The 25,212-nt window shown below is 43.1% G+C and overlaps 2 protein-coding genes across 5 annotated transcripts in view; both read left to right on the top strand.

Moving 5' to 3' along the window:
- RFX8 (RFX family member 8, lacking RFX DNA binding domain) overlaps positions 1 to 4,102 on the top strand; it is a 48,776-nt gene extending 44,674 nt beyond the window's left edge. For all 4 annotated transcript variants that reach the window (XM_019529542.1, XM_019529541.1, XM_019529540.1 and 1 more), the window contains one exon: positions 3,716 to 4,102. In XM_019529542.1, coding sequence (XP_019385087.1) covers positions 3,716 to 3,847 — 132 coding nt within the window. In that variant the 3' untranslated portion in view covers positions 3,848 to 4,102. The remainder of the gene's footprint in view (positions 1 to 3,715) is intronic.
- A 1,524-nt stretch (positions 4,103 to 5,626) lies between these two features.
- Positions 5,627 to 25,212, top strand: part of CREG2 (cellular repressor of E1A stimulated genes 2) — a 21,808-nt gene continuing 2,222 nt past the window's right edge. Inside the window, exons 1-2 of the mRNA XM_019529538.1 lie at positions 5,627 to 6,593; positions 9,812 to 9,981. Coding sequence (XP_019385083.1) covers positions 6,138 to 6,593; positions 9,812 to 9,981 — 626 coding nt within the window. The 5' untranslated portion in view covers positions 5,627 to 6,137. The remainder of the gene's footprint in view (positions 6,594 to 9,811; positions 9,982 to 25,212) is intronic.

Here is a 25,212-nt window from a genome sequence, read left to right as displayed (position 1 = left end):
TGATTGTGCCACAAGAGGGCAAAAATATGATCTCAGTCTTTGCTGCTTTCACACTCCCCAAGAGCAAAGGTCTGGATTGCTAACTGCTTGGACTGCAGTCCTTAGGTAAGTAACACTTCTACACAAAGCCACATTCAAACCTGATGGGAGAGAGTGCAGGGTAGTTACACCCATTCCCTCAGATCTGAATTTCTCCCATCAGCTTCATTTCCAGGTTTTGTAAAGCTCTCAGTAAATGACAGATTCACACACCCTTTGTTTAGATGTCAGGACCTTACCAAGCCTGTTTGGCAGTTTTGCTTTTTTTTTAAACTAGTTTCTCTTTGCACCAAACCTCATCAGTAGAGAACTCACTCTTGTTTGTACCACCCTTACACTTAGTCAGTGAATCCAGTGGAATAATTCATGGAAGGTCAAATTCTGTTAGGCCCTTACATGGATATGGAAGGAGGAAAGAGGGCCAGGGAAGTGGGGTGTAAACCAGCTCCCATCAGTTGTCCAACACATATAAAGGCAGAGAAGAAGTAGGTCATGCCACTGCCTTCCTGCACAGCCAGGTTGGCACAGCTGGGAGAGTAAGCTGTACTCCAGAAGGAGTGTTGCGGTGGGTGTGCTATCTCTGTTCTAAGGAGTACTTTGCTTCCTGCAGTAGGATGCCTTTTTGTGAACTCCTCAGGCCACAGAAGCCCTATTTCGTGTTAAAGCCCAGATCTCTGCCAGGAGTCGTGACCTAGCCTAGCCCAAAGTAAAGTGTGACTCAGTAAGTGCATCTGCATGCACAAGATGTTTACTGTGGAGCTGCCTAAATAGCTCCACAGTAAAGTGTCAGAGTATACATGTGCAGCCCTATTAGGCTGCAGGAAACTAATTAACTCCACCCTAGGACAGTATTTGTAAATCAGTGTAAATACAAGTACTGTCCTACAGCGGAGTTCTTTAGTGTGCAGCAACACATGTGTAGATACTGATGGGGCTGGCTGGGGCATGAGGGTACTATAGTGCAAGGGCTGACTACTGGCTAGCCTTGCACTGAAGTACCTTTGTGCCCCAGTCAGCTCCTCCACAGCATGTTGAGCCGGGTCAGAGCAGCCCTGAGCTGGCAGGCTGACACCTCAGTCTCCCTGCCAGCCAGGGCTGCTCTGACCCAGCTCAATGTGGTGCGGTCCTGGGCGTATGTATAAATGTGGTGCCCATGAGCAATAAAACCCAGCGTCACGTGCACCAGAGTTTATGGCTCTCTGCTAATAGCATGTGTAGATGCACCCAGCATGATATTCATGAAAGAAGTACACTTGAAGTACATTAGAAGGATACAAGCAAATCAAGTCAAACCAGCAGGGAATTTTATAAAGCATAGTTTCCTGGATGAGGTTTGCAACCCCAGTGGCATCACGGCACTTAGGAGTAAGGTTGTGAACCACACGGAAATTCAGTTGTTAAAAATGGGCTCACCTGGGAAGTGAGGTAGTGAGCCTGGAAAGGCTGGGAACTGGTGTTGTAACAGTTACATGTTACTTCTCTGATCTTTAAGAATTAGGAGGAAATAACAAAGCAGTAGACTAAGGAGAAACTATAGTTCACTTATTTACCATAGGGGAGAGAAGCGGAGCAGGGCAGGGCGGATCAGAGTGAGTATTAGCGGGTATGTGAAGGTAGGAGAGGATGGGGTGAAGGCAGGAAAATGGAGGGCAGAGTGGATTTGTGGAGGGGCATGGGAAACAAGAAGTACAAAGTAGAAGGAAAAATTAAGAACTGAGAGAGAACTGAAAGTGGGAAGTGTGATGGGGCTGGAAAGCTAAATTGGCTGCTTAAGCATTTTGGTGCAGCCTCTTATGCTCAGAAAGTCTGTGTCACACCTCCACCCTCATCTCATCTAAATGACTGCTAAAAAGCTCTGTTCTTCTCTGAAGCCTTTAAGAAGTTAGGGGGAGGAATGGTAACAGGAGTCATAAATAAAAACCCCCAAACCAGCAGTGTCAATATATGTCTGTGCTGTGCCAAGTAGCTCTGTCATCTTTTAGATTGTCAGCATCATTCTTCCTCTTCTGTACCATCTGTATCTGTTGCTGGACTTCACTTGCTGCTTCTTGTTGAATTTAGACTGCACTCTTCAGTGCAGGGAGCATGTTCTTGCTTTCTTTTTTAAAATTAATTGGGAAGGACACAGCACATGTTTCAATAAATTAAAACCACTGTTAATAACAATCCTTTAGAAAGCGGGGTAAAACATCTCCTAACAAAATACTTATTTTAATAGAAAAATTAGGGTAAAATAAAAAATGAGACAAGTATTTAGCAAAAGTGGGTCAATGGGCAATGTGGCAGATGAAATGCCACATAATCAAATGCAAAATAATTGGTAAAAACAAACTGACCGCACAAATAGATGGATTTGGAATGTGCTGTAATGTATTGAAGTGCAGCTATGAAAATGTGGAGCTGATCTTTATTTCTTATCACAGAGCTTGCAGTTTCTCTCTCACAGCATGAGCAATGTTCCTTCATCTATAATACCCCAGCATACTCACTCTGTGCTTCCTCTCTTTGTTCACCTGTTACCAAATTAAAATCCCATTAAACTGAACTCCTGCAGTGGGTTTATCTTCAGAGCCCGGCACTGTAGCTTTTAATCCAATTCTACGCCCACATCTCATACAGTCTACTGCAAATCACAGGGAGAACAGACCTGAGTATCACTGTACATAGCTCAATGGGTTAGCAGTGGCATACAAGCAAACCCAGTGCTTTAATTTTGAAGAGGATAGAGGAAACAAGGAAACAGTTAACTGCCTCATATAAACCAGTGATGTGCTCTCAGTTCAGTGCTTGTTATAATCAAGCAGGTTATAGATACAGTAAAAAATGTTAATTAAAGCAGTTAGAGACCCAGGGTGAAATCCTGGCCACACTGAAGTCAAGGTACAATTCTAATTGACTCCAGTTGGTATATCAGCAGTGTTGGCAGTACTATATTCAGGTATGCCCTGCTTACCAACCTCCCACTCTGGCCTTGCCGGCTCTGGACATGAGAAGGTAACACTGTGCTGAAGGCCTGCCAGAAACACCTCCCAAGAGTTTTGGCAGGTGCAGCCACAGGGCGGTTTTGTTTCTGGGTTAGCACATACGGAGTTGGAGCAGGTAGGGGAGTAGCACCCCCAAGAACACTGCAGAAGCAGCACAGATACCAATGAGGGCAAGATCGCAGCCTTGAGAAGCACTTCAAGGCAAAGAAAGACTAAAAGGGCTGAGAGAAATTTTGGAGAAATAGAGAATAAATGGGGATATGACAGAGTAGTATGTACAACTATATATCACATGTTAGAGGTTGGCTTGGGGTTCCTATTAACTGTGTCCCATTACATGACTAGATTGGGGGTACATTGAGACTGCTTTGCATGCTAGCCCACACTGCCATTGCTAAGCTGCTTCTGGTAGCCAAGTTAACTCATTCACAGAGCACCAGGCTACACTGCCATAACTTTTGTGACTTCAGTGTAGACTAACTTGGTGAAATTAAATGGTAAAAGTGTGGGACACAACCCTAAACATGCAAGGTATTAAATTCAGCATGTACTAATTACATGCAGGAACCCATTAACCAGCATTGTTTGAAGAAACAGAGAAAAGAAAAGACATGTTGTTCAGTAGAAAGAAGAGACTGGATGCAACCTCTTCTTAGTGACAATACTTACAATATTTGATGTTTTATTTTCAGCTCCTCCAAGTTATGTTGGAAGACAAAATTACCAAGAGTTCTGTTAAACTGAATCTTCCAGTTGGAAAGGATGCACTCATTACTCTAAAAGATGGACAGAGATTTATTATTCGCACCTCTGATCCACAGTAGATCTCCAGTGGTACTTGCCTAAGGGAAAACCAGTCAGACCTTTAAGAATTGTTTGCAAGGGTGTATTGCACTTACGATGTGTTAAGTTTATATTTAAGAAAAAAAAGTTGTATTTTCCTGGGAATTGGAGGGGGGGGGAGATTGTAATTAACAGTTATGCAATTGTGTGAAAGTTTGTTGTTATTGTTTTTAACTCTGATCTTTTTAAACTGATTGGCATATTTGAATAAATCTGTAAAAAATCCTACTGTGGAATGTATTTGTCTGGTTGTTTTTTCATCTTACCTTTTCTATGTTTCTGTCTTCAGTAATGTGAAAGCCTTTCCTGAAACCACAGTGGCAAAGAAACTTGACAGGAACTATAGGCAAAACTAATGACCTAACCAAATGTTTCTTTTTATCTACCGTATGTAACCCAGAAATAGGGATGCCATTTAGTATACACAGAACTCAACTCTAATCTCAGGGGCAGGAGTTGATATTGTCAGGAATCTTGAAAAATTCTTGCTGAACTTTCCACTTTTTGCTGAGATACTGCAGAGTCAGTATCTCACATACAATGTTATTAATCAAGCCAGAATAGTATGTATAATATGTTATTGATTTCCCATTCATATGTCAGCCATTATTTTGTCTTATTTTCCTATGACCACAGTACCAAAGGAATGATCTAGCAAAATGCTGGAAGTAAATTGACACAAATTTAAAGTATTTTACAGGATATTGTATCACAAAAGCATTAGCCTAAGGAAATAAACTGATTGGGTAATACTTGGGCATATCTACACAAGATGTTTGCTGTGGAGATGACTAATTAATTAGCTCTGCAGTAAAGTCTCAGTGTCTACACATGCAGCCCTTTTAGGCCACAGTAAACTAATAAATACTGCCATAGGATCATACACAAGTACAATCCTATGGTGGCATTATTTAGTGTGCCACAACACACATGTAGACACTGATGGGGCTGGCCGGGGTACAAAGGTGCTTTAGTAAAGTGTGCCTGCCAGCTATCTCTGAACTGAAGTACCCTCGTGCTCCAGCCAGTCCCTCCATAGCATGTTGAGCTGGTCAGAACAGCTCTGGGTTGGCAGGCTGAAGCCCAGGGTCCCCTGCCAGCTGGAGCTGCTCCGACCCAGCTCAGTGTGCTGCTGCCCTGGGAACACATGCAAACGGTGCACTGAGGAGCAATAAATTCTGGTGTGAACTGTGCTGGAGTTCATTCAGTCTCCTTAATAGCAGTGTAGACATGCCTGGGAACTAACTGTTTCTAATAGTTTTGTGGAGCACTAGTGCAGGAAAGGTGAGAAGGTGGCAGGCAGCCCCCAAGAAGCTAGAAGACATTTCCCGAACTGGGAAGGGAAACTAGCCTAACTTTCCTCTTTCTGTTCTTGAAAATCCTTGCTTATCTTCAATCTTCTTTTTTTTTTTTTTTTTGGTTCTCAATCCAAATGATTGGGATGGATATCAAAATGCAGAACAGTCAGGTTACTATGACAAGGGATCAACTTAGGACTATTTGTCAAAGGAAAAAAGTAAGGAGAGAGAGCGTACTTGATAGATAACATTTATTTATAAAAAACCCTGACTACTCCATCAACATACCATATTATAAGAAATTGCGGAGCTCTGATATATGCTACTGCACCAGGGATCTAATTGATTTTTAAATCTGTATTTTTTTATCAAATAGGATCACAGAAAAATAGGGCTGGAAGGGATCTCTTGAGGTCATCTTGTCCAGGCCCTTTCGCAAGGCAGGATTGTTCCTGAGGATTAACCATCCCAGACAAATAGATAGTCTATGACTTCTGCTGTGGGTATTTGACAAAACAGTTTACAATATAGCCCAAAGGCACACCCCAAGGCTTGATAGGGAGGTGGGAGGACAGAAAGTGTGGAAGCCATATACAATGTGACAGAAGTGGTTGCATCCCTTTGCTGTTCATGTCCAAGCTGTCACACTTTTTGGAGTTTCTGTAGACATTCTACTACATTTTTTTTGTGTGATGTGTGACTGTCGAGAAGCTCCTTCAAGCGGAGCTGGGTCTTAGACAAATTATTTTGTTTGCCAGTTGTTGCTGAAGTGTCTGTGTTACTTCAGCCTCTGTTCCAAGCGGCAGAGTTGTGTAGTTTACGTGACGACTCTACAGGCTGATATGGCTTTAATAAGAGCAAGTGTATTTCAGCTCTGTGCCAGAATTCACCACAGGAGGGTGCTGCTCTCATTCCAAAGGTTCAGGCTAGGCAAGGTTCAGTGTGGCTCTTAGCTAGGAGTGTTTGTTACAAAATGTCTGTGTGCTGCTATCAAATACAGCTGAGGAAAAGGACTGTGTCTGTATCCTGGCTCTCCTGGTTGCTTTGGTGTAGCATGATGCTTTCTCCTGCTTGGGGATATGTGATAGTCAACTCTGTCTCCTGGTCTGTTACCAATGAGGTGGAGGAAGAACTGGACAGCTCCTCCAACGAGGAAGCTCTTCCTGCACTCCTGGAAGACACGACTAGCATCTGGAAGCAGAGCTACCCGGCCTCTGTTTACAAAGAAGATGGGCAAATGAGGTCCAGGCCAGTGGCTGGAAGATCCAAGCAAGTATCCTCTCCTTCTAGGATGTTTTCCTACAGGAGAGAGAGTGTCAAAGGGACAGACGACAGCATTGCTCCTCTGGAGCAGGCAATCAGAACTGCCCGTTTCCTGAGCCATTATAACAGCTGGGGCTTCTTGGCTACTCAGTCCACGCAGGAAAAGGTACCGTGACATCTTATGCTAGCAATAGAGAATTCTCTTTTAATGCTGAGCTGAACAGCCGGAGAGGGCTTGCAGATTTATTGCTTGTGCTTTAGTGTTCTGAAAAAGGCAGTAAATAATCGTTCTGTTTTGGAAAAGCTTTCTGGATATAAATTACAAATTATTTGCTAACATTTCAGTTTATTATAATACAAATTTGCATAATAACAGCCCAGCACTGTTACAGAAAACAATATTTTATTATTTTATAATCATCTCTTGATGTCAGCCACAAAATATGCAGGGTAAATAATAAAAGCTGTCAGTAATGTTATTCAAACAGCCAGTAAAAGTACAGTGCAGGCACATACGTAGCAACATTTACAGTCTTGTTTCTCTGCTAGTTAGGGTAGGACGGGAAATCATGCTTAGAGTTCAGTGGAAGAGATGCTAAAGGGCACCCTAACGAGGTGCAGAAAAAGAAGAGAAAAAGCATTGGGCTAGATCCACTGCTGCAACCAAACAAGATTACATTATAGTTTTTAGAGAGAGGCCTTTACATTCCTTCAACCTTCAGCTGCCTGTGTGCTGAACTGGTCCCACTCCCCAGTTTTAATTCAGAGCAGCCTGCTCTAAGGTATACGGACTTTAACGGCCTCAAGGGATCAACAGAATAAAAGGGTATACTAGCCCCTTTGCATGATCTATATTCTCTGTATCAGTTGCAGGGTGAGGGAGATGGGCTGGGAGCAGCTACACTAGCTCTGTGCTACCAGAAGATCTGTCTATCCCAGCGTCATCCTACCATAATTAGCTATGCCAGCCTCGGGACCACTTTTGTGTCAGCAATGTGATACAAAACAGATTTGGCAGTACTGATACTGGGCTATTAATTTTTCCAGATTTAAAAAACTGCCTTTTGATTGAAAACAAATAAACAAATAAATAAAGAAGAAAGCAGCTTTGAGCCGGACCCTGTTATCACTAATATTTGCAAACAGGAAAGACCATTTTAAATTCACTGTTCCTTTAAACTGTTCACAAATTACTAAGTTTAGAATTCTATTTAAAAAACATAAAGTAAAAGTTAGAAGCTAGTCAAACCTCCTAAAAACACTTTTCAAACAATTGCTGTCTGGCTGTTTGTGTTACTGTGAACTGCAAAGTGTCAAATCTAAAAAGATATCATTAATAAAATATTCTCATTTGTACACTACAAATTTGTAATTCCATCTCAAGGTTTCAGAGATACTATTGACCCATATCTTAACTCTTAAGATTTATAGTCTCACCAAAAGCTTCTGATGGAAATGCAGCATTAATTCAGTTAATGTGTTTACCTTTCTGTAATTACAATACATACGTAAAAAAAAGGATTTATAATAAAACTTGTAATTAAGAGGTGCGATTTTTTTTGTATGGATTATACTTCATGTGCTCACTCTTCCTTTCTGGATGTGAACTATGAAGTTAACCAGGCATGAAAAAAACAGGTTTTCAAAACAATTTGAAACTTCTAGTGCTAAACTGTTGATATTTTTAAATGTATACATCTTAATAAATATACAAATATTTTTAATGTCCAAGTTATGTGGCTGCATAAAAAATCCACTTACCATTTGCAGAAGAGGTTGCATATAAACATTATAACAATACAAGTATATGAACATTATGAAAAATGTGTGGTCCAGGTAATATTATCATCTAGACTTTTTTCTGGATGATGATACACCTTAGCTAGGTTTTGTTACCAGAACGTACCAGTTTCACTAAATTAACTATTTTTTCACTTTATTATTTGAATCCATGGCTGAGAGAGTGAGTTTTTAAAAACACAGCTCAGTGATCTGCTTCTGTTTCCATTATTGTCAATAGGATTTAACAACAAGTGATGTCAATAGAGCCTGTAAGCCAATCCATACTGGACCACTAACCAGGATCTAGAACTGTGTTTAAAGGCAGAAAACTTTAAATACGGTTCTAAGTAAAATGGTTTCTATTTTAATTTAGGCAGCTATGGGCACCTTCCGGGTTAAAAGCTCAATATAGATGGGGGTGGGGGGAATAGTGAAAAAAGCCAACTAAAAGTCTGAATTAAAATAGAAATTCTCTGAGATTATTAAATGATAGTCTTGCTGTTTGGTATAGATGTTTTCATGGTTTTCTTAGTTCATATATATGTCTTTTATTTTCTCCTGTGCTGTTTGAAGACATTTTGAAAGTATATGAGAGAATGTGCTGTCATAGCAGTATGATAAGCAGGGATCCTGGTTTTCTCTGATAAAAAACCAAATCTCCAATTTTCAAATTTAAAAAAGTAACCCAAAATCCACATTTTTTCATGATTAAAATGAAACACCGCTAATATATGTGTGTGCGTGTATGTGTGCATATATACACACACTAATATGTGTGTGTGTGTGCGTGTGTATACACACACTAATATATATGTGTGTGTATATACACACACACACGTATATTAGTGGTGTTTCATTTTAATCATGACAAAATGTGGAGTTTAGGTTACTTTTTAAAATCCAAACAATGAAGATTCTTTTTTTATCAGAGAAAACCAGGATCCCTGATGATCAGTCAGTTTAGTTTAGAACATAATGAGTGCATCTATATGAGACATTTACTGAAAAGTTGCCTAATTAGCTTTGCAGTAAAGTCTCGGTGTGTACACACGAGGGCTTATTAGGTCACAGTAAACTAATAAACACAACCACAGAACAGTACTTGCAACACAAGTACGATCCTGTGGCAATATTATTTACTCTGCCCCAATGCACATGTAGACACTGATGGGACTGGCTGGGGCACAAAGTACTTCAGTGAGGGGGCTATCTGCCAGCTAGCCCTGACCTGAAGCATCCTTGTGCCCCAGCCAGCCCCTCCATTGTATGTTGAGCTGGGTCAGAGAAGCACTAGGCTGGCAGGCTGACCCCCTGGGCTCCCTGTCAGCTAGGGCTGCTCCAACCTGGTTCAACATGCTGCAGTCCTTGGCACACATGTACACGCAGAGCCTAGGAGCAATAAACTCTGATGCAAACCACGCCAGGTTTAATCAGTCTATAGTACATGTAGACATGCCCACTTGGTCTAGTGGTGACAATGGCAATTGGGATCCAGAACAACTAGGCTCTATTTCCATTTGTGCTGATGATGTTGGGGAAGCCTCCAGTTTTGTACAACATTAATATGCAAAACTTTACAGAATTGAATGTTTGTGTTTCCAGATCCAAGGGATGCCATTTGGGAATTATTTACCTGTCAGTGATGGGCCCATAAATAACAGCACTGGAATCCCTTTCTTTTATCTGACTCCAAAGGACAACTCTGTGGCAGACCTAATGAAGAATCCAGTGGCTTCACTGACCCTGCCAGAGGCAGAAGGAGATTTCTGCAGGTACTAGCAACCTGGCTATCTAAGCCAGTATTCAGTGAAAACAAATGAATGTCTGATAGCGTTTATCTTTCTGTCTTGTGGAGCTTTGTAATACCTTTATTTAGAATGAAGACTTATATTCTGAGGCATAGTCTAGGCAGAGAAACAGGGCCCAGAAATTCTTAGATTCCTATCATAATTTTGTCATAAACTGTTTTTCTTGACAATTCATTTAAGCCAAAACTTTCAGAATTGTCCTTGAATATTGGTTACTTCCATGTTTATGTCCTTACCTTTAGTACTGTATGTCGAGTCCAAAGCACGTGGAAGTTAGACACTGGTTCTTGCAACTGGTGAAGGTGCAAGATCTGAAGGAGAAACAATTCTAGATTCATGTTACTCATGTGGATACCCACTTCTTGAGCTGGATTACTTTGGCTTTCCAGCTTTAGTATGAGATGTGAAAGGTAAACTGAAATGTTGAGTATATACCATCATCTCCACCTAAGCAGAAGGAACAAGAAACACAGGCAGGATCAATATGCAATTCCACTGACTTCAGTGGCTTATCTCCTTTTGGAGGGTACAAATTGACCCAGTTTTATGAAAAATGTTTTAGGGCGCATCTACACAAGACACTTTACTTGCGATTAGAGCTTACTGCACAGTAATTTGCTCTAATCATGAGTAAATTTGCTACCTGCAAATGCAAGTACCAAATTTACTTGAAATTATGTACTGTACAGTAGCGTACATGTAGACACCTGACCAGGAGCAAATGTGCTCTTGGTCAGCAGGGCAGCAGAGGGCAGTAGATTGCTCCTTCCCTCTGGGAGCTGCTTGCTGCTAGGGCAGGCTCCACCACCGGAGCCCAGATGGGGACAGTGTCCCCCTCCCCTGGTAGCAGAGAGCTCCCAGCCACCACTTTGCGATCACGGGGCCAGGCCTGGGAGATCCTTATCTCCCAGCCTGACCCCTGCGATTGTGGGGCCAGAGCTGGGAGATTTGCCCAGTGCCAGCCCCACAAACATGGAGCTGGTGCTGGGACATAAGGATCTCCCAGCCCTTCCCCCATGATCATGGGGCTTGAGCTGGGAGTTCCCTGATGTCAGGGAAGGAAGACATTGTCCCTACCCAGGCTCTGGTGACAGAACCCACCCTGGCAGCAGGCAGCTCTTGGGGGCAGGGAGCAATATCCCAGCCCCCACCAGGAGGCAGCTGTCTCCTGGCCCCTGGGCTAGCACCCAGGAAAAGCCTAGAGCTTCCCCTGGTGGCTGCAGGGGTCTGGTACATGGCTGCAGGGAACAGGAGCAGTCTACTTCTAGGAGCAGCAAATCTGCTCCCACATCTTTTGCATAGACATGTGCCTGGGAGAGTTTAGTGTAGGTACTTTACTGTAGAATAAATTGCTCCTGGATTATTTGCACATTTAGATGTGCCCTTAGTGCCTTATATATAACAAACAGCATCTCAAATACACTGAAAAAGCAGAATTTCACCTTGATCACCTAAGCCAGGTTAAAATTGAGAAAGTGTAGCAGCTCATCCTCAGAATATAGGAGAAAGGAGAATTTTAAACTTGTGGTGAGGACAGTTCCTTCCATAAAAATGTTTAATTTCTTTTAAATTAATCCTTTTAAACTGTACATGAATGAATCAAATCTTTTATTAAGGAATAGAAATAATAGAGAATTAGGGCTGGAAGGGACATCCAGAGGTCATCCAGTCCAGCCCCGTGCCTGAGGCAGCATCGCCCCTATACCGACCATTCTATACAATCCATAATCTAAACTCTTCATAAAACTACCATCCACCCTGACACAATGCAATGCTTTCTCTCATTCTCAGAGCTTTCTCATTCAGTTCTCTAATTGAATGTGTTGGTTTCAAAACCAAATGAGTGAAAAGTGAGGCTCCTCTGTTCAGGAACCTAAAAAGTAGCCTATTTTTTTTAGACATTCAGTAGTTCCCTTTGATGGCAACATGAATTGCAAAAGATAGGACTCCTAAAAATAAGGCTACTGAAGCAGATGCTTAAATATTTACAATCCTAGCCTTCCATCTCCACTTTCAAGTCTTTTTCTTTCGCATTTAAATAACTATCCACTTTAATCGCCTTTTTTGGGAAATATCGGTTTACAGACACTGCTAAAAATGCCATTTATTGCAGATTGAGACTTGCAATTGATGTATTTGAAAATCTTTGAAAAAATGTCTTTACTGTGTTCTAATGCAGTAACCATTGATTACCAAAACTATGACCTAGAGCAGGGGTTGGCAGCCGACAGAGCCATTTGCTCAAACTTTAGGATGTGGGGCTTTGGAGCATGGGAATTCAGCAGGGACAGCTCTCCCAATGATGTTGGGAAGAGAAGCAGCAGCCAGATCCCAGTGCCCTCTGGCCTCTCACTGGAGCTGGGTCATTCTGGCCCTCAACTTGAAAAGGCTGCTGACCACTGGTCTAGGGCCTACTGTTACATGTGACCAAGCCCAGTACGGTCTGCAGACAGTGGACACATCTACACAACCATTAATGCACAGTAGTACTACACATTTAGTTTAGTACTTGCTTAAGAAAGTACTAACTAAATGCACTCTAACTACAGTTACTAAGCAATAGCGCCAGAGCACAGTTTTTTAGTGATGCTTACTGTGCAGTAGCCTAATACTACTGCACAGTAGCATATTAGCACAATTGTTACCTGGCATGCTACTACACAGTGCTATTAGGCTACTGTGCATTAAGCACCTCGCGTAGACACGTCCAGTAGAAACCAAAGCCATAAGCAGGAATCCCTGGTTGCAGTACTGCTATGCTGACAAAGTTGCAAGTATATTATCTGCTGAAATTTCAGTTGCATTCAATCTGAAGATTAATCGTTTAATAAGTATAAGAATCCTTACATTTGTTAGTTTATTGCATTCAGTGCATTTTACATTACTTCTAACATTTCCATTTGCAGCAATGTTTAGTACATTTCAGTAAATTTCAGCTGCATCAGGGAAAATGAAAGGTTTAGGCTGCTGATGAGTTGTAGTTTGACATTTTGGTATCTAGGAAACCTTGAAATGTACTTGATTTTTTGATGTTGTCATTTTTGTGTATGGCTCCATGGCCTTAAAACAACCAGCATAACCCACAAGGTTAGTGTTGTGACATTACAGCATACATTTCTCAGTGCAAGGGTTTAAGAGGGTGGAATTGTTTTATGTACAGGGCAATTCTTTCCCTGCTTTCATAGAAAGAAATCCTTTGTAAGTTCCATTTTTAATGTTAGAACATCTCTGTTAAATGTATCATTTGCATTAGGATTAACCCAAAATTATACAAAACAACTAAAACAGTAGCAGTTTAAGTAAGAAAGAGTTATTCCAGTAACTAATTTGGTCCTATAACTTTTTTTCATATAGGCTTTGATTGGACTAGATACCTATTCTGGTACCATTACAAAAATTAAAATACACTTGAAAGCCGATTGATGCCTGCGATCAATTTAAAGGAATAGTTGGCACTCCAGTGAGGAATGTTTTTGAGGTATTTCACACAAAAGGAATCTCTAGATTTAGAAAGAAAACAGAGCTGGCATTTCAATAGTCCTTTCATACTCAAGTATCAAGTGACCTCTGTACTCACATATAAGTGTGATGTTTCATTTGTTCAGTAGTAGACTGAATTAATTTTGTTTCTGATAGTAAAATTAAAATGCTAGTACTAAACATTTTCACTCCTTTCAGAACTAAGGAATATAGGGTATGTTTTGATTTTATACACTTATATCTAATCATCTGGAAAGAAAATGTGAAAAAGCTAACTTAAACCATATCAAAGAGTTGCAGAGATGATCTAGGTTCCTTGTCTTTGATCTTGAGATTTCCATTTTCCAAAGGGATACAAGCTGCTTTTGGAACACTCTCTGAGGCCAATCAAAATATAATATGAACAGGTAGCCACCAGAAGGTTAGGTATTAAGTTGAGAGTATATAAAAAACAAAATCCAGGTTAAATGCCAAAAAAGCAATGCTAAGAATAACTTAATACATAACAGCCCATTACCTCAAAAACCTACATGGTTAGATCCTGTTCCTACAGAATGAGAGCAGGAATGGGCCCAAGGTTAAGGGGAAAATACTACTGTTAAAACTGTGGGTATGAGCAGGTGTTAATGTCTCAGAAATTTCCACTGCTAGAAATGCTTCCAGGAGAGGCAGCAGTACAGCTGCTCCACTCCTCACGTTCCTGGGGGGAATGGACTACCTGTGCTTCCCCAGCTTGGGGACACTCAGATTTGGGGAACAGGAAAGGAGTCTTTCTTGGCTGTTTCACTCCCCTCCAATAAGCCAGACTGGAGTTGAGCTGCCACTGCCCCCCAAACCTTCCCCAGACCGGGGACACTCTGGTCTGGAGAAAGCATGGGAGGCACTGCCCCACTGCTCCCTGCCTGTTCTTTATACCAGAATGTCCCAACCTAGGGAACAGGTGGGAGGGCATTGCCCTGTGGCACCACTCCTTCCCAGGTCTGCTGCGGGGCTACAGGTGCCAGCTTTGAACTTGCCACAGAGGAATCTGATTGGCTGCCCCCTGCGCAGTGCTTTGAGCCACTCACTCATAGCCGTGCACCAGACCTGGAAGGGAATGGAGAAGCAGGGCCCCATTCCCAAGAACTGGGGACCCCAGTCCAGGGAACAAGCAGGGAACAGCAGGGCAATACCCCACTATACCTTCTCCAGACCAGGGGGTCCCCATGGGAGCACTCAAACTATAGAAAAATGCCCGTTACCCAGGCTGGAGTCCCTGCAGCATGGGGAAGGCACAGGGGAAACTACTGTTCAACTCCACTGGATCACAGAGCAGTTGAACAAAAGCATACAGGTGTTCATTCTTGCAAGAGAAATTTTGTCAAGGAAAATGTTCCAGGTGTCAAGCGGGAAGCTTCTTCTCCCAAAATGGGCCATGTTTCCTCCAGGAAAAATTGAATAAACATTTATACGCTCCTAATTTCTACTGGGAAATTGGTGATTCTCCCAGTAGAAACATAATGCCCATACGTGGCCCATGACACATGAGCAGCTGAGAGGATCTTTTACCTAGTCAAATAATCAGCCTTCTTCCAGTATCATTACTAGGGGTAGGCGAGTGGGGTGCCGGCCTTGGTACCAATTTAGGAGGGGTGCCAGAATCATCCCCCACCCCCGTTGGAGGAGTCTGTATCCCAGCAGCAAAAGCAGCTCCACAGAGTCGCTCTGGCAGCATCAGCCAGATGTACAGACACCACACAGCTGCTTTAAGAGCAACAGTTGGGATGGGCAGATTGTGTTGCAGTGGCAGCACCAACAGAAGTTGGGGACTTTTTTTTTTTGAGTCACTGACATAGGTAAGACTCCTGTGTACCACCAAACCCTGATCCACAAGCACCTATACATGCAAGTAATTTTAATCAGGTAATTTATCCCACAAAAGTCAAGTTAAGGCCATGCTAAGGTGTCTGTGGGATCAGATCCTGACACCGTCCTCCTAAAGTTGTGACAGTTACAGAACTTCCTATACACTGACTTCTACCACAGGAGAAAAAAAGCAACAACATTCTTACAAAAGTAATTACCAAAGTCAGTTGCATTTTTTGGTTCTGTTTTACCAATATTTTAGATGCTAGCATTTTGAATGAGCTCTCACAGTGCAGCTTCTCCTCCTACTTGATCCACATAATCCTAGGGTTGTAAGGCTGTCTGTTAACATAAAATGAATGTAAGGGTACAAATGGCAAAGACCTGATTTCATTACAATTGCCTAACACAGGGGGTTTCAACCTTTTTTAGGAAGTGTACCCCCAGCAGCCAGTCGTAGAGTAGGGGGAGGGAGAGAGGGTGGCCACAGCCGCCCACGGAGCAGGGTGGAGGGAGGGAGCTTGCACCTGCTTGTCTATGTGCGTCTCCATGGGCTGCTGACAGGCCTTGCACCCGACCACGCACGTGGCAGTGGCACGGGGCAGGGGGTGGTGGAGGCGGCTGCTGCATGTGAAATCCCCCTCTCCCCCATATGTGGCCAGCTGGGTGGCCTGCAGAAGGCTACTATTGCCCTTACCTCCCCACCCTCCCATCCCTGCTTCTGGGAGGCAGCAATGCAGGGTGTGAGTGCCAGCGCTCCATCCCTGCCCGCCCATGCAGATCTCCTAGGGCCTTTCCAAGTACCCCCAGCCTAACAATTCATGAATGCAGTAAGAAAATGTAAAACAAGTGAATGGAAGTTATTTGTTAGAGATGAATCTGTGTTGAAATCCTGAGTACAAATCCCCCTAAACTTTGGAGAAGTTTAGATTCACATTCCAATCTGGTTGTGCAAGTACATCTCTACCCCTGTACAGCATGAAGATAAATCAGTGGTTGTTAACAGAAGCAGAGTCTCCCAATGCCTGAAGAAGGGTGTTTGTGCCCAAAAGCTTGCAAAGAACTTTTTTTCCAACAGTTGGTCCAATAAAGATATCATATCTACCCAAAGAACCTTGCCTGTGATTGTTCTTCCAAATTCACATTTAAAGGTCCAGGAAATGCATAACTACTAAATTAGAATTTTAAATATAAAACCTGCTATCATCACTAGTCAGCATGTACAATATATAGTTCAAAATTATTTTTTTGCCTTCTCTTTAGTCTTACTTGTCTCATTTTGGAAAACTCTTGTCTACTATACTAGTGTCTCTTCCTCTCTCTCTGGTAAGTTTTTTTCCAGATGGTTGTTGACTGTAATAATGGAACTGTCTCTAGCTAGTCCAAATATCTTTACCAGCTTAATCATATAGTTCTGTCAAAGATATTAGTTGTTGCTGGGTGCATCTACATGTAAACTTTACTACAGAGCTGACTAATTAGCTCTGCAGTAGTGTCACTGTCTACACATGTGCCCCTATTAGGGCATAGTAAATTAATTAAATCTGCTGTAGGATAGTACTGCCCAGGACAAGTACTATCCTGCAGTGGAGCAGTTATATGCACCAAAACACATGTGTAGATGGTGACCAGGCCTTGTTAGGGCACAAGTGTGCTACAATGCAAGTGCTGCCTGCTGGCTAGCCCTGCACTGTAGCACACTTGTGCCCCAGGCAGCTCCTCTGCAGCACATTAAGCCAGGCAAAGTAGCCCTGGGCTGGCAAGCTAACTCCCTGCAGCCCCTGACAGCCAGGGCTGCTCTGCCTGAGCTTGATGTGATGCCATCCTGGGCACATGTGTAAACACTGCACCTGGGAGCAAGAAACTCCAGCATGAACCACACTAGAATTTATTGCTACCTGCTAACTGCACCCCAAAACCCGTGGAAAAAAAGTGGAGTGGTGCACGTGGCAGCAGCATGCACTGCCCAGAGCCACAGACTGGCTGGCCAGAGCTACACTCCACAGCTGGCCAGACTCCACACAGCAGTATCACCACTGCTGCAGCCCCAAGAGGCCCCCAGGACCACAGGTAAGGCTGCTGGAGCCAGCCCAGTGCTACCACACCCAGGGTAACTTGCTGTACACCAGAGCATGTGAGGCACAGGCATTCCCCAGGGACACCTAGCAGTGGCACAAGGTGCACTGCCACTGGTTGTCTCCAGGGAAACAAATGTCCACGCACGTCTGGATGCAGCTAACGTGAGCAAGAGAGTCAAGCACACTGACAGCACTTAACAAATTACAATTACCTAGTACAAACAATGCAGAAAGGAAAATCTTTTAGAAATTGTGGAATGAATTAGATCAAACTAACAAAAATATACAGTCAAATGCAGAAATCGCTATTATGTAAAAAAACTATTTTTTTACCCCAAGACTTGCTTTATGTTTAAAATGGAAGACCTCATGTCCAAAAGTAAGACGCTTTTTAATTTTTTTTTTATAAGCTTTGAAGTAAGGACAAGAAAGAATGTTTCTTGTCAAAATCAGGGGCAAGGCAGGGCAATCATGCCCTGCAGAATCATGCTGAAGCCAGTAGCAGCAGCTTTTCAGCTTATGAAATTTACTTTCAATAGAGATTTTGTTTGACGTTCATGCAACACAGATTAGTAATGCTAATACATACTTATGTCTTCAGATCCTTCAGTGGTGAATTATGAGCCACAGATGGCATATTTAATGCACATAACTTGTGCTTTTCTAAATATAAAATCAAAGTACTATGTGTATTAATGTATCAGCTAAACTAATTATCTTATTGCATAACACTTCCTTCTGTAGACTTTAGAAAACATAATCCCATGGTCTATAATATAATTTCAAGTATAGACAATAACCCTATTATTCTTAATCCTGTCGATGGTCTTTAGGAACTGAATAGAAATGACTATTAATAGTAAAAAAGAAATCTTGGGACTTCTCTATTTTTGAAAGTCTGGGAACAGGATTTATATGTTGTCAATGGAGACAAGGCCCTCAGCTTTCGAACTTATCCTTAACAATAGCCTCATATTCATTATGAAGTTAGGCATCAATGTAGACATTCACTATGAACTATAATTTTGCCAGACCTGGACACAGATAGTTTTTGGATGAGAATTCTCCAATAAAAAGTACAGGAGGTGAATTCAGGGAACAGTGTTGGTTATACTCTTGTTCAAGTAAATATTTTAATGAGGTTTCACTCTGAGTCATTTTTGAACCATGACCTAACATGGGTGGAAGTGGAATGGAGCGAAGTGGGTGGAAAATGAAAATATTTGTCTTTGGGCACCTCAGAGCATTGTATAATTGTTAGAAACATTAATTCCTCTACAAGCTGAGAATGACACATGCTTTGAGAGGAACTATGCCTTATATAAAAATCTTGTGGTGGAGTTCCTCTAGAGCTGGGATGAAGTGAATGTGCAGTCTCCCTGACTGATCAGTCACACATGCGTAAACTAAACAACTGCCTGCCTGGAGTCAAGTATTATGTCGTTTGTCCATTATGAGCAGAAAAACTGGGCCAATCAATCCTTTTCTTGCCTCAAACCTGATGAATAATTAAAGTAATGTCTCTAAACTACTGTGCGCCAGATAATACAGAATCGGCTCTAATAAAACACATATTTCCCTTCCAGTCTGGCTTTGTTTAATCTCTTTAGCAAAGTGTGCATTCTTTCACGTAAGTGGTATATCTTGATTCATTTGTCTTTTTTTCCGCCCTCTAGTCTTTCTTCCTTCTGGTCTATATTTATTCACAAAATCCTTTGCAGGAATACTGAGGGCCTAATATTGAGCCCTGACAGAGATGTCCTAAGGAGCCTAATAGGTATTTCCTGGCACAAAGCCAGCACAACCAGCTGTAATACCTTCTCCCCTTCAGTAGCATCCAAGATAAAAGCGAACGTAAATGTGTTCTGAAGCCATTTTCACCTTCCCCACTAATTCTTGTGCCGACACAAAGTCCAGATAGATTGAGGGCTGAAGATATAAATGCTTATATAGAGAAAATTAATTATTGATTAATGTCCACGGATGTTCTCTAGGAATTTTGTTACAGTAATACACCGAGGGAATTGCTCACCTCCTGTATCCTTCTACTTCTTGGAAGCAAATCCCAGATTTACGTCAAATACTATAGCAGCACTGCTGAAAACACAGAACCTGCCTGCATTTGAGCAAGAACTCTGTTAACTAAAACTTGAATTATTATACAAAGGAAAAGAGCACATTTTAGGACAATGCTCAACCAAAGAAAATGCAGATGTAAATTTATTTCAGAACATTAATAACCCCTTTGACAGGTACAATACTAAGTAAGATTACAATACTAGGTAACTATTCTGAAATAGACATCAGCATAAAAGGCAATGATAAACACTCTGCCAACAATGTAGCTATATATAATAACAAGTTTAGACCTATCATTGTCCCTTTTTGGCTAATTTAACCTTCACAAACAATTTTCTGGCCTGATTTTCCAGGTAAGTAACCTCCTTGCCCTGCAGGTTAATATTGCAAAATTCAGTTTGAACAAATTAATTTAACAAATCATAAAATGTATAGCCTTTTCATTGCAAGTGCAAACTCATGTAACACCCCAACATGTGACACAAGAACATAGTGAAACCTACAAACAAAAGTCAAGACCACTCAGGCCAAGCAGAGAAGAGAAGTTGAAACATTCTAGAGACTGAAATATATGTCTGGTATCAACCAAGAATGTAGAAAAATTGCACTTCTCAGTACAGCTTTTCTTCTCATAGCTCAGAGAAGATTTAGAACCTGACACAACATTCCTTATTTGTACAAAATCCTCCCAATTATTTCAGGAATCATTGCCTAACAATTGCGGCATAGGGCCTGTTGTCAATTGAAAATATACGAACATGCTTTAGAAAAGAAAGAGAAGCACTAACAGATCAAATGATAATTAAGTTTAGAGCAGTGGTGCTAAGTCTGCAGCCTATGAACTGAATCAGGCGTATGGGCATGTGTCATCCAGCCTGCAGGGCTTCCCATGGGTCTGGAAATTTGGCAGCAGGAGAGCAGTGCAGCTCTGGAAGCTCTTAACACTGTTACCAATTAACACTGCTACCATTCCCCCACCACTAAATTTCCAGACCAAAGAGGAACCCTGAGGGCTGGATAACACACCCCATGCACTGGATTGCACTGATGCATGGGGTTACTCTGTGGCCAGATTCAGCACACGGGGTCATTCTGCAGCTGGGTCTGGTTCATGGGGCCAGGCTGGCACACTGGATCAAACCCATGGACTGACCCTATGCACTGACCCAACACTGGATCCTAACAGTGTAAGGACGTATCCAGGTGCTCAGGGCAAAACAAGCAGTGACTTCTAGTTGTCACTGGGATTGTGAATAGCAGCAGCTGTTTTTTTTCACGCTTCTCCCCTGCAAAGTCAGCACTGGAGCAGTTATCCCTATCTTCACGCCCCTCTGGATTCAGCCTGTGGACCATCCCTGTGCCACACATCCAGCCCATGGGGCCAGAAGGTTGAGCGCCACTGGTTTGAATTGGTTTGGAGAATGTATCTGATTGATTAGGGACAGACATTCAGAAAGTCAGAGCCTGAATTGATTCAATCTTTGCAGGTTAGTCTAACCTGGCTAGACTGAACCAATTTGCAAGTGAATAGTCCAGAGGTAGGCAACATTTTTTGGCCGGAGTGCCAAAAAAACTACATCTACCTTGGTAGGTGCTGGAGTGCCAACATGCTGGAGCCCAGAGCAGCTGTTTGCAGCCTCCCAGCTGCAGCTGGCCCACGGGGCCCATTCTGCTTGCAGCAGGCTTGCAGACTCCCAGCTACCTGATGGGAGCACCCTGACCTCCGTGACTGGCAGCAGCTGCTTAGAGCCTGGGCTGGTGGTGGTGTGCTGAGAAAAATGGCCTTGTGTGCCATGCTGGGCACACATGCCAGGAGTTGCTGACCCCTGGAATAGACATTCATAAAATGCAGGCACTTGCCTGCAGTGGCTGAGGCCAGGCATTGGGGGGCTAGAGCTAGAAGTAGCTTGGAGTGAACTGACTAGGGAGGGGATTTAATTCCCTCTTCCCTGTCCCACTGGCGTGGACCCAAACTGAGGTACACCACATGCTACCCCCTTGCTGATGCAGTGGCAGGGCTGGGGCAGGGCCAGACACCAGCTGACATAGCCCCTGAGGCAGTCTGCCTGCCCTGACTGCCACCACTGCCTGGACCAGGCAACCAGCAGAATAAGCCCCCTCTTGCCTCTTCCTCCAGACACCAGAGGGAGGGAGGAATAACCTCAATGGCCCCCAACTCTGCCACTAGATCCTCATGCACAGGGACACCTTGACAGGGGCTGCAGCATTGCTCCCCCCTCACCACTCCAGCCAGCATGGCCTGCTTAGGCGGGGGGCAGGGTTATTCCTCCCTCACTCCAGTGTCTGGTGGAGGGGGCAGGAGGGGGATTATTCTGCTGCTCCCTCCCTGCTAGGAGTGGTGGTGGCGGCAGTGGTCAGGGTGAGCAGACCCCGCTGCGGTCCCCCAGGGGCAGAGGGGGGAATAACCCTCCTCCCTGCTGCCCACCTAAGGGGCCATGCCAGCTAGCCTCTGGCCCAGCCCCTGCTGCTGGAGCGGTGAGGGGGGAGGGACTCTGATGGGGGCTACAGCCCCTGTCACGATGTCCTGGAGCACACGCCTCTTCCCAGCAGCGGAGTGGCACTGTGGGTTGAGGAGAGCTGCCACAGACTGCACAGGGCAAGCAGTGGCGGCACTAGGGGCCCTTGAGGGGTCTGTGGCCCCCTCTGAGCCATGGTGCCGCTGCCTGCCCCTTGCTGTCTGCAAGAGCTCTGATCGCCACTCATGGGCCCCACTGCTGAGAAGAGGCTCACATTCCCCAGACACCAGGACGGGGGTTGCTGCCCCCATCAAAGGCCCTGCCCCCTTGCTGCTGCAGCAGCAAGGTCAGGGACCCGGCCAGAGGCTGGCCCACAGAGCCTCTGAGGTGAGGGGGCTGGGAGGGAGGTTATTCCCTCCTCCCTCCCATGTCTGACAGAGTGGGCAGTGCTTGCTGCTGCTCCAGTGCTCCAGTGCTTGCCCCATGCAGGGAGCGGTGGTAGTGGTTAGGGTGGGCAGACCCTAGCTGCGGTGCCCTAGGGCTAGAGGGGGGAATAATTCGTTCTGCCTGCCCCTCTGCCTCAGGGTCCATTCCGGCCAGCATTTGGCTGCACCCCAGCCCTGCCATGGCAGCAGTGAGGGGCAATCACCCAGCAGACCCTAGCTCCGGTTCATGCCGGTGGGACAGGGAGTGGGAAATTAAACCCCTCCTTGGCCAGTTCACTCCAGGCTACTGCTGGGGCTGGCAATGCCCCCGCTGCTGGAGCAGCCAGTGGAGACATGCAGGTCCATGCTGGTAGGATGGGGGGGAGGGGTGTGGGAAGCAAAATAAAACTCTTCCCTGCTCCCTTCCAGGGCCAGCCTCTGGCCAAGCCCCTACCCCTGCTTGTCTCTGCTCTGGCTGTAATAGACAGCACAACCCAGCCCAGAGAGCATGTTGGGATGCTGGGGGACTCTGGTTTAACTTAAATTAGGAAGTGGTCTGGGAGAGAAGTTGCATAAACCAGTTTGAGCTCAATCAGTTAAAGTCAGATACTACATTCAACCAGGATTATCTAAAACCAGTTTCAGCCATTTTGTAACTGGTGCACTGAAGTTATGTCCTGTTACAGGTTTAAACCAGTTTCTGATCACTTAAACCAGTTTGTGTAACTTCCATCCCTAGCCATTGTAATCTTTTATAACTCCTATGTAAAATTAATAGTAAAACCAGATCTCCCATCTTCACCAGTCCCATTATACTTGACCTTCTTACGTGAACGTTTATTATTATAATGCTACCTGTAAGAAACTTGCAATAATTATGCAAGACAAAAATGCACTTGCAAAACAAATGCTCTTCCCAATTGCTCAGCTATGTTGCTGCCATTTTACTCTTGAAGAGTCAGCTCCATGCATTTAGAAACAAGCCTATTATTTGAATCTGAATGCTAAAATACATGCATACTTGACTAACAAAAAGTTCCTTTTGATTATTTTTAAAACAGACTTGACTAAATGAACAAACAAACTAAAAATATATTAATGCACTGTTATGGTTGAACACAGGAAGTCAGATATGACAGATCTTAAGGCATGAACAGATGTAACAGTTATACCACTTTAAAACAGGTAGTGGAGGACCTACTATAGTCAGAAGAATCTGTTGTAACTATTTCATCTGTCTGCTTGTATCACACAGTAACGGAAGATTAAATCACAGCAATTTACCCTAGAATGAAATAGGGTCAAGTTACTGAAATTTACTTTATTTTACTGTTGTCAGCTGGAAATTGTGAATTAACTTCTAATTTATTTAAACAAGTTCTTTCTCTAAATTTACATTGGTTTAATTGAATTTATAATTTGGTTAGGGAATGAAGATTTTCAAGTATTCAGAGTAACATTAATTCATTACTTAATTTAACTAGTACTAAAAAAAGCTGAACATTCCTCAGAAAAAAAACCCTCATTTGAATGAAAAAATTAGGCAGAATCAAGCCTTGGACTTTTTCCCCAGCCCTATCACAATGAAGAAAGTGTTCTGGAGAGAGAGCACAGACAGTGTGGAGTAATTTTTACAAGTGCAGTAGCTCCTTGGGAGAGCTAAAGCTGCTCAGAACTGCTGAGGATAATGAAAAACCAGCCTCAGGATGAGGCAACTGCACATGGCTCCTTTGTGGTTTATGCTAAAAATGGTGCCAACTGCTTACTGGGCACAGCTGAATATCAGCCCATTATGTTCTCTGGCAAATACAAGTTCTTGGCCCTATGTATAAAAGCAGACACTTTATCCAATAGGCAATGTAGTCTTTCATTACCATCTGTGGGGAATTTGCAGGTGTTAAATTAGCTGCAGGAGGATTCCCATATGTTTTCTGCATGCAAAAGAACCACATTAAGAATTACAAGGAAAAATGCATTTGCAAATTGCATATACATGGTGAGGGCTAAAGAGTTCAGGCCAGGATCTTTGAATAAAATCACTTGTGGATCAGATTTAATTTACTGTGGTTTTCTTCTTTGGTTTAAAACACTGAGACTAAGAACTGCAATCCCAGTGCCCTGATATGATTCCTGGGGTTTAATTACACTCTCATGTAGGCCTCAGTCCTGCAAAGTGTTGAGCAATCTCAACCCATGTTAAAACCACTGGATGTTTGAGGCTACTGATCACATGTCAGGATCAGGTTATTGGCATAACTGTGCAGAACATCTTTCCCATCCATGGAGTTATCCTTGACTTACACCTGTGAACAGAGAGCAGTACTACCATGACTTATTTTAAATACTATAACTGGATAGGCAGAGCAGGAGAGCAGTAACAAATTGCCTAACTTGAGGGACCTAGATGTTCTGGAGTTCTCATTTTTAAAAGATAGAAAGTCCATTCCTTTTCTTTATAAAAATTGGGTAGAAAAGCATAGGTAGTTGGATCTTCAGCAGAAAGCTAAGAGGAAGGCAGCTAAAAGCACATAAATACACATTTTTTTAAACCTGTTAAGATGCATACTAACCATCTCACTAATCCTTCTCAAAATCCTTAGTCCAACCTTATGATAAGGTTGTAAAGGAAACTATTACATGTTTTGGTTTTTGGGTAAGACAGTTAAAGAAATTTGTTTGCTTATAAAATAATTGACTAATTCTATGTATGTGATGCAAAAAGCGGTTCGTTTCTCTGGAGGCTCGCAAAGAGATCTCAGACACACACTTATTAGCAGCACAAAAGGTGTATTTGCAAATAGGGTCAGAGCA

The sequence above is a fragment of the Crocodylus porosus genome, unplaced genomic scaffold (assembly GCF_001723895.1).
Source record: "Crocodylus porosus isolate Cpor-Errol unplaced genomic scaffold, CroPor_comp1, whole genome shotgun sequence".
Taxonomy (NCBI): domain Eukaryota; kingdom Metazoa; phylum Chordata; order Crocodylia; family Crocodylidae; genus Crocodylus; species Crocodylus porosus.
This window is presented reverse-complemented; position numbering and strand designations above follow the sequence as displayed.